The 8,461-nt window shown below is 34.0% G+C and overlaps 1 protein-coding gene across 4 annotated transcripts; it reads left to right on the top strand.

The window, feature by feature from the left end:
- The first annotated feature begins 2,586 nt into the window (after positions 1–2,586).
- On the top strand, positions 2,587–8,140 carry LOC7491050 (binding partner of ACD11 1). 4 transcript variants are annotated; one of them, XM_024591028.2, is made up of 8 exons: positions 2,589–2,768; positions 2,890–2,993; positions 3,282–3,357; positions 3,814–3,885; positions 3,975–4,040; positions 4,504–4,847; positions 5,929–6,052; positions 7,592–8,140. In XM_024591028.2, the coding sequence occupies exons 1-8, from the start codon at positions 2,748–2,750 to the stop codon at positions 7,610–7,612; spliced, it is 828 nt and encodes a 275-aa protein (XP_024446796.1). In that variant the 5' UTR covers positions 2,589–2,747; the 3' UTR covers positions 7,613–8,140. The 4 variants fall into 4 exon arrangements, with proteins under 4 accessions (XP_024446794.1, XP_024446796.1, XP_024446795.1 ...); XM_052449285.1 differs by having other exon boundaries at positions 2,596–2,768; positions 4,507–4,847; XM_024591026.2 differs by lacking the exon at positions 5,929–6,052 and having other exon boundaries at positions 2,587–2,768.
- The last annotated feature ends 321 nt before the right edge of the window (positions 8,141–8,461 follow it).

The raw sequence follows: 8,461 nt of genomic DNA, 5'->3' as shown, positions 1-8,461 counted from the left end.
AGATGAAATCTTTACAGAAAAAATCAAACTTGAGAGCTTGTTCAACCTCTTAAAGGAAATAAAACAATGAATTTTAAATGAATTTTAAAAAAAAATGATTGTCTTTTTAAATTAAAAGATGCCAGATACAAAGATTGGTTGGTTATAGAAGGCTATAATTATGTGTTGATGTTGACTTCAATGAAGTATATTTCCTTAAAGTTAGGGATTGCTTTATCGAAATTCTATTATCATTAAATCTTATACGAGCTTGAAATTAAAACAACTTGATGTTAAAACTGCTTTTCTACATGAAGAATTAAATAAGTATATTTATATACAATAACCAAAGAGTTTAAGATTGATGGCAATGAGATCATATATGCCTACTAAGAAAGTCCTTATGTGTACTTAAATAGTCCTCTCAATTGTGGTTTGATACCTTTATAATTAGTAATATTTTCTTGAATTAAATTATGTAAAATTTTTAAAACTTAACAATTTTTCCTTTTCTTTTCAACTATTTTCTCAATAACAAAACAAAAAAAAATCATAAAAAATAAAAAAAGCAAAAAACCCCATAAAAATAAAAATTTGAGACTCCTATAAAAATAAAAAAACATGGTACCTAATAAATGAAACGAAAAGGATTTTTAGAAAAAATGAGAAGGAAAAGACCCACAAGAGAAAGAGAACTTACAACATTCGTGTAGCTTTACATGAGAAAAAAGTAAAGTGAGTTAATGAATAAGTGAGAGAGATGCGACTAGGGAGAATGAATAAGTAAAGTTTGTCAATATCACAGGGACAACCCTTTTTTAAAGAGCTCTTATTCCCTCGATGCCATAAAATAATTTAGATTTAATAAAAGTAGAATAGACAGACAACACCAACTTATGAACATTATCTTAAGTAGGACAATGGAGGACCTATAAGCCAAATTATAAAACATACTTCTAGGGTTTCATATAGACCTAAATGCAAACCTCCATAAAAAAACTGACCTAATTAATGCTTGCATCAATCCTATATACAAAACCTTTGATCATTCTTTTTCAATGCTTAAACAACTACTTGTTGCTATATTTTTTTTTTTGGATTCGAGGAAACCCTACCTCTCGAAAAGCGTACTTTGTGGGCCCAGGTGAGCGAGTAAAACCTCGGCTGTCCCAGGTTCTTACAAGAGATGCACGTCCTGACTCGAACTCGAGACCTGCTGTGGAGATCTTAAGCCCTTTGCCATCACGCTACGTCCCTTGGGGACATACTTGTCGCTATATGTATATAAGCAAAACCCAACATCAATATAAGCTAATAAACAAACAACCCAAAACCCTGTAATACTATGGTTTGAATTAACATGCTTAAAGATTTTGAATTATATTGAAAAAAGTGGAAAAACAAGAAAAAAAAGACCTTTTAACTTCTTAATCCTCATGTCTGAACTTCTTCTTCCCTCTACATCTTCCACTTCCACAATACCTCATAAGTCGCATTTTTTTTTTATCTTATCTTGTATAAAAAAAATAAAAAAAAAAGCATGAAAGGAAAGAAAAGAGAAATAAATAAAAAAATCTTTAACAACTAACTTTTCTTGAAAACAAACCAAACAACTGAAAAATCAGTGAAGGTATTTGAAAGCATGAAGCTAAAAACTAGATGAAGAACTAGAAGAAAATGAGTGGCTTCCACCAAGACCACTCTAATTAAGACTGCATACCTCTTCTCCCCTTTCTTCCAGCCTTACAAAAAGATAATAAATCATTGATCCCTCTCTTTTTCTCTCTCTCTATGCCCCTTTAGGATTTACCAGGCTTTTCATCCCTCTATATAGTCTCTTTTCTCTCTTTTTACTTGGCAAAAAGATAAAAATAAATAAATTTGATGGCAAAGAACCAAAAGCAAGAAGAGGTAAAAACCAAAAACAATATTTCAAAACCACTAAGCCATAAAAAAACCCAAGGACAAAAACATAACTACACAATTAAAATTCATAGTGCGTATGAATGTGTAGCCGCAATGTTTTTTTTTTTTTTTCTCTTTTAGATTTTTTGTTAATAATGGAAATACCATCTTCTTTCAAGAAATTGTTTGTTTACAAGGTGCACCACCTCATGAAAAGCATGTATTTTATGAGTGGCGCACCTCTTAAATAAACACATATCAACTAAAATATAAAAATTTAAAAGAAATATTTAATATTAGATACCGCACTATATGAGATGCTAAAAAAAATAAATAACAAAATACAAAAAAAAAAGAGTTAATGGACTCAATAATTCTACAAAACAATCCTTGTAATACCAAATTGGATTTTATTTGTTTTTAGGTATACATTTTTCTCTAATTATAAATTTAAAAATATTTAATTATCCATCACATAATACAATTTTATTCTAAACCTTTTTTCAAAACCACAAAGAAAAAAAACTGCTACTGTAACAAACATTAAATCAGACATTTATCATAACCGCCAGCAAGCACTGAAAGATAAGACGAAGCATCAATTAAACTGTTCCTCGACTTGAAATGGGTAATAAAATTGTCAGATAAAGAAAGAAATTAATGAGCAATTTCAGGAGACGTAAATATTAGCACAACGAAAGGCTAATAAATAATAAAACCACCGCATCCTCTCTCTCTCTGCTTACATTCTTCTTCATTAACTGTAACCTGTCAGTCAGGTGTCTTGCTTCTTTATAGTTATTAAAGCCCTCCCTCCCTCCCTCTTCCTCCATCTCTGAAATACAAATAAACGGAAGAGAAAGATGCTTGTTACAGCAATGCAGGTAGGGTAGTTTTGAGTTGGAAGTTTGATGAATCAGTAAGAAAGAAAAATAACTCTAATCTTGTAACCTTCTATTCTGATTTATTTTATTTATCTTAGATAATGATTTCTTCTTTATGTAGACAAGAACAGTAGAAGTGAGGAATGTATCAGATCTAGCAAGTGAGAGAGAGGTTCACGAGTTCTTCTCCTTCTCTGGCGAAATCGAACACATTCACATCCAGCGGTACTTTTTTTATGTTTTTCTTTTTGTGTTTGGTTGCTGAGAAGGAGTTGGAAACTGGAAAAACATGCAAAACTGCATCTTGGGTCTTGAACTCCTAGTGTTTCTTGAGTGGTTCTTTATCTTTGTTTTCTTTAGACTTTCTTTCTTCTTCTTTGTAAAGAAGAAAAAAGTGGAATTATTATGCTAAACTAGTTTCAGGGTTTTGTAGTTGAGATACAAAAAGATTGGAGCTTGAGTTATTTGTCTGTTATGTTTGCTGAATTGAAGTTGTGGTTTTGTTGGGTGCAGTGAAAATGGGCAATCAAAAACTGCGTTTGTCACATTCAAAGATCCTAAAGCACTTGAAATTGCGTTGTTGTTATCGGTGGGTTCACTACTTTTCATTTACTTGTATATCCGAGTTGTTTTCTATTGGGAAATCAGATGAGTTATGTGATGCACTTATTTGAATTTGAAGAACTGGTTTCTTTTTTCTCTAAACTTTAAGCAATGGAATGCTTTTCTTTAACTCTTTCCCATTCTGATGTGAATGTACATTTTTTTCTCAATATAGTATTAAATATGGAAAGTATATTGATTCTCGTTTTGATTTTTCCTTGACGAAGACTTTTGCTTGAAAAGTAGAGGGTGCCAGTCTGTCTTATGTTATCATCTCTGTTTTAATAAAAGAAGGATATGCCCTTAGAAAGGAAAGTGGCTCCAATGAGTATGCAGAAATAGAGAAAAGCAGAGGGTGCCAGTCAATCTGTTGATTGATCATATGAGTAATCACGATGATAGTGAAGCTGTAGAGAGTAAGAGTTGTGTGTTTGTGATGCAGGGAGCAACTTTAGTAGACCGGATAGTGACTATAACCCCTGCTGAAAATTATGTACTGAATCGTGAGCTACAGGTTTTTCCACTATCCCATTACTCAAATCTCTTTTCAACTGATTTTGCTAAATATTTCTGTTCTTGATTGCAAATGTGCAATTTATGCAGGAAGTAAGGAACGTGGAAAATGCTGTCTCTGTAGTTCCTTCGGAAAACTTCCCCTCAAATGTTGAGGTAGTCAAAATCATCAGCAACAATCTTACTTGACATATTTTTAGACATATCCATCTATTTATGGTGGACGTGAGAGACTTTTCATGAATAAAATTTCTTTTGCTGCTATGGAACAATCATATTTGTGATTGGTGTTGTCTTTTATTTGCAAATGGATTTGATTAAATACTGGAAATACCTAGTTGCTTCTTGCTTATCTTTATGATTGAGCGAGTTGAATCTTGATCGCCAATATTCTTACCTCTTTTGTCTTTAGTAGCCAGGAGCCATTTTACATGTGCTTTAGGGTGATAGGTGGTTTGCGACCAGTGTCTTTGTCTTACCATGGGCCTGTTTGGTTATAAAAAATTATGGTGATTTGGAGTAAATAAGATACCGTTGGTTCTTGTTTAGTGATTTAGGCCTTAAAAATTTGGCTTTCAACTTTATTTGGAGTAAATTAAGGCTGTCCTGTCTCTCATAGCAGGGGAAAACTAGCCCTTCAGGCAGTGGAAGAGTCTATGTCAGCAGAGCACAAGAAGTAGTCACGAGTGTGCTAGCAAAAGGTTCGGCTATTAGCCAAGATGCAATGAATAAGGCCAAGGCATTTGATGAGAAACATCGATTGAGTGCGAGTGCATCTGAGAAGGTAACTTCTTTTGACCGGAGAGTTGGGCTAACAGAGAAATTGACGATTGGAATTTCAGTAGTTAATGAGAAAGTGAAGTCTGTTGACCAAAGGCTTCATGTGTCGGATAAAACAATGGCAGCTATATTTGCAGCAGAAAGGAAGCTAAATGACACAGGATCAGCTGTAAAATCGAGCAGGTAGACTCTCTTCCTTGAGATTATATTCTCTACTTCTCATGTGTTGACACTAACATTTTGTTTGAATGGATTGGTTGATGTCTTTCTTTCTGATTTTTCCACCCTCATGGCATGTTTCCCTTGCTCCTTGTTTCTTGTTGTTTCAAAACAATGGATATTAGAAGAAACGTGCTTCAACAATTCTGATTTTGCTGTTTCTAAAGCTGACTGCATCATGGAAGATGTGGTGGAAAGTTTAGAAGTAGTGATTTCATCTTTGGTGGCATGACTTATAAAATGAATTGTGATGTCTTTTATATTTTATTTTATTTTTTTATATCACACAATGCATAATTCTGTGATTTTGAGAATTAATTCAATTCCAAAATAGTTGTTTTTTTTTTTTTTTTTAGAATAAACTACTTTCTACTAAGTTAGAGCCTTTTTGTGAGTCTTGTCATGCTAGCCTTAGTAATAATCCCAGTCGCTTGCTAACTTGCTTGAAGGAGTTTCTCTGGTGATTCAGAATACTTGGGGTAGTAAACTGGCAACTGCTATAGATATTTTTGTCATGTCTGTGCAAGCCAGTGATCTATTTTTGGTTTCAATGATTGTTCCTTTACTTTCCCATTTCAATAGTATACACTGTCACATATCATCTCTAGGAATTTTATTTTGAGGATGCATCTTGCATATTTATTGCACACATTTATATCTGTTCGAATGCCCTTTTCTTGTTGTATTGAATCCTTGATGAGATCTTTCTCTAGGTAGAAACTAACCCTATTAGAAAAATGCACAATATTTTCGTGCTTTTTTGAAATTGGTTAGATGACTCCAAAAGAAATCTATCTACATTCTACCTTCCTTTGTATCATCAATATCAGCCTTTTCTTTCTCCTTGTATCATCAATATCAGCCTTTTCTTTCTCCTCCAAACAAGCTTTGGCTTCTCAATTAGTATTATTTGATGTTCGTTTATTTTCACTACAATTTTATCCTTGACATTTGATTTTGGTTTTAATAATGTAATTGAAGAAGTGAATCAACACCGGGAAAGAAAAAAATTGAAACATTAGAGTTCTGTTTTGATTCGGGACAGGTATGTGAGTGCTGGAACAGCCTGGCTAAATGGTGCCTTTAGTAAGGTGGCGAGGGCTGGGCAGGTCGCTGGTACAAAAACAAGAGAAAAGTTCAATTTGGCTGTTTCGAATTTGACTGCTAAGGTAGGTTCTACTCGCGGAGCTAGCATATTAGATGGACTTTAAAAATAATCTGTTCTATATATATTTATTTATAGATAATGATCATAACATATATTATCTTCATAGTTCAATGTCACTAAAAATTTAGAACCTGCATAGCGTTCATGCTGATGTCAAAATGCCATGAAGCCATTCATGTCATTTTGGGTGACACAAGTTTTCAAAAAGCTTTACTGTTAGTTGTAGTCTGGCATTGTCAAGGATAAGTTAATCGTCAAATTGAAGAATTGGGAGAGAGGAGAGGAGGTGGCCGGCTAAAGCCCAAAATTAAGAACCACCAATATAAAAGCGAGAAAATGACACCCAAATGCATCATAGAGGAGGATAATAGAAGCATTTTTAGTGCGTTTGGGAATTTCATGGAGGCAGGGGAATCAAGGGAAGGGAAGTCTCTCTCCCTGGTTGGATTCATAATTGGAAAATGGAAGTTGAAGTATTTTCTTTGTTTGGGTAGGGAATGAGAGGGAGAGAAAATTGTTATATGGTGGTGTATTCTCAGAAATGTTATAATTGGAAGTTTGGGTTCGGAGTTGTAAAGTTAGGGGGTTGACCTTTAGTATCACAACTACCTAAAAGAATTTTAGCCCATAACAGTGCTGAATGGAGAAAGCAAACCTCTGTACCCATCCCTCAACTAGTTTTTGATTGAGGCTTAAGATGAGGAGAGTGAATTTGTTAATTTTCTTTTATATCAAATCTATTTGTTTAGTCTTGTTTATGGTAATACATTCAACCATCTCTTGAATTATAGTTTATTTGGATAGAGATCCCTTATTATATTTGGGTTTAGATTGAGACTCCCTCTACCATGTGAAACTATTGGTAAATGTTTCTGGTAGCTTTCATCTACTTTCTCCATTAAAATTCATCAGTAGTGTTTAACAACACCAAACACGTAATTAAAATTACTACTAACCACCTCTTACATGACCCACCATATATATATATCAGTAAAATGAGCAAAGTAGAGAAAAAGTAGAACAAAAAGAATATGATGAAGACAGAGAAAAGAGAGAGTGATGTTAGAGTTTGAAAATAATAAGAGGGAGTGTTAATATTTTCTATTAAAATCTCAAGCAAAGGAGGGATTTTGATCGAAGACCAAAAAAGAAAAGAGAAAGGTCTGCAAAATTAAGAAACCTTAATAGATTTCATTGGGCATTCTGGGTCCCTTTTCTCTTCACTTGAAGTGTTCTGTCTACAGGTCACTTCCTTCAATTCCTTAGGAGAAAAGTGTCTTCGTATAATTAGGAAAAATGGAGGGAGGGTTGTATTATTGGGGTGGGAATGAGTGGAGAAGTAAATGAGCACATGAAGGTGAGTTTTTACCTGAGAGAAAGTGGATGGAAGGTGGTAATATGAAGGGTCTATTAATAGTTTCCGATTGTAAAGAGGGTGTCAATAAAAAGTCTAAGAAATAAGAGGCAATGACATATAATTACTTGTTGTCTTGGTTTTCTTTTTGTTGAAGCGTAAATATCCTTATTTTGTGAATTGCAGGAATCTCCAATTGCTGTATGAGCCAGAAATTCAGTGTCAGCTGAAATTGCTTCATCAAACGTATTGTTGCATGCATTTAACTTCTATGTTGCTCCAATCACCAAATTTGGAGAAAAGGATATATAGAATTTGGAGTTTCTGGTTCGGTATGAAGGATGAGAGCAATTTGTGCAGTGTCCCCATAATGCATTCGTCTATGGTTTGGTTCATGCGTGTCAATTCAATTCAATACTTATTTCAATATTCTTTGGTTCCAAGGGTATTCTATGCCTATGGCTTCCTTGTAATTTTGCAGTTTGCAACATTGTTTGTTTCCAAGTCACAACGATAATTCACCAAGAGAGAATGCTTTCTCTTCCTGTTACCAGTTATGGCTTTGTTATCTTCATTGTCTTTCACCAAATCTATTTATTTGAACTATCCTAGAGTTGTTTTGAAATGGAAGTCTGTTGTAGGATAAATTTGATAGGCAAGCTGGGATATTTTTTTCAGTGTTTGTAATAATTGATGTGTGAGACATAATGAGCAGGGTGAAATTTTTGTGTCGCATTTTACAAGAGTTATTGGTTATGGCCTGTGGTGCTGCTGTCGCAAAGGACCCAGCTTCCTCTTTTTTAAAACTCCAACTTCCTTGACTGTGCTTGACATATCCTCCTCTGCTTGCTCCTTTGCCAGTCACATGAAAAAGAAGAAAATTGTTGTGGCATTTCTTTCATGTGGACGAAAAGATCAAATCCATCGAATAGATAAGAATAGATGTCTCTTTGAAAGTTATTATTCTGATCAAGTTCAGTCCAGCCAGGTAAAATGCTAACCGTTAATCTTTTTGATTCTTGTTCATCGACAGCTCAGCTGATATCACAACCTTGT

The sequence above is a fragment of the Populus trichocarpa genome, chromosome 19 (assembly GCF_000002775.5).
Source record: "Populus trichocarpa isolate Nisqually-1 chromosome 19, P.trichocarpa_v4.1, whole genome shotgun sequence".
Classification (NCBI taxonomy): domain Eukaryota; kingdom Viridiplantae; phylum Streptophyta; class Magnoliopsida; order Malpighiales; family Salicaceae; genus Populus; species Populus trichocarpa.
The sequence above is the reverse complement of the archived record's forward strand: the minus strand, read 5'-3'. Positions and strand labels throughout refer to the sequence as shown.

Bases quoted from the DNA above. Each gene is read 5' to 3' on its own strand.
- LOC7491050 (XM_024591026.2), top strand. From the start codon at position 2,748: ATGCTTGTTACAGCAATGCAG. The intron at 3,358-3,813 runs GTGGGTTCACTA...TTTGTGATGCAG, and splicing joins AAATTGCGTTGTTGTTATCG to GGAGCAACTTTAGTAGACCG. The intron at 4,041-4,503 runs GTAGTCAAAATC...TGTCTCTCATAG, and splicing joins ACTTCCCCTCAAATGTTGAG to CAGGGGAAAACTAGCCCTTC.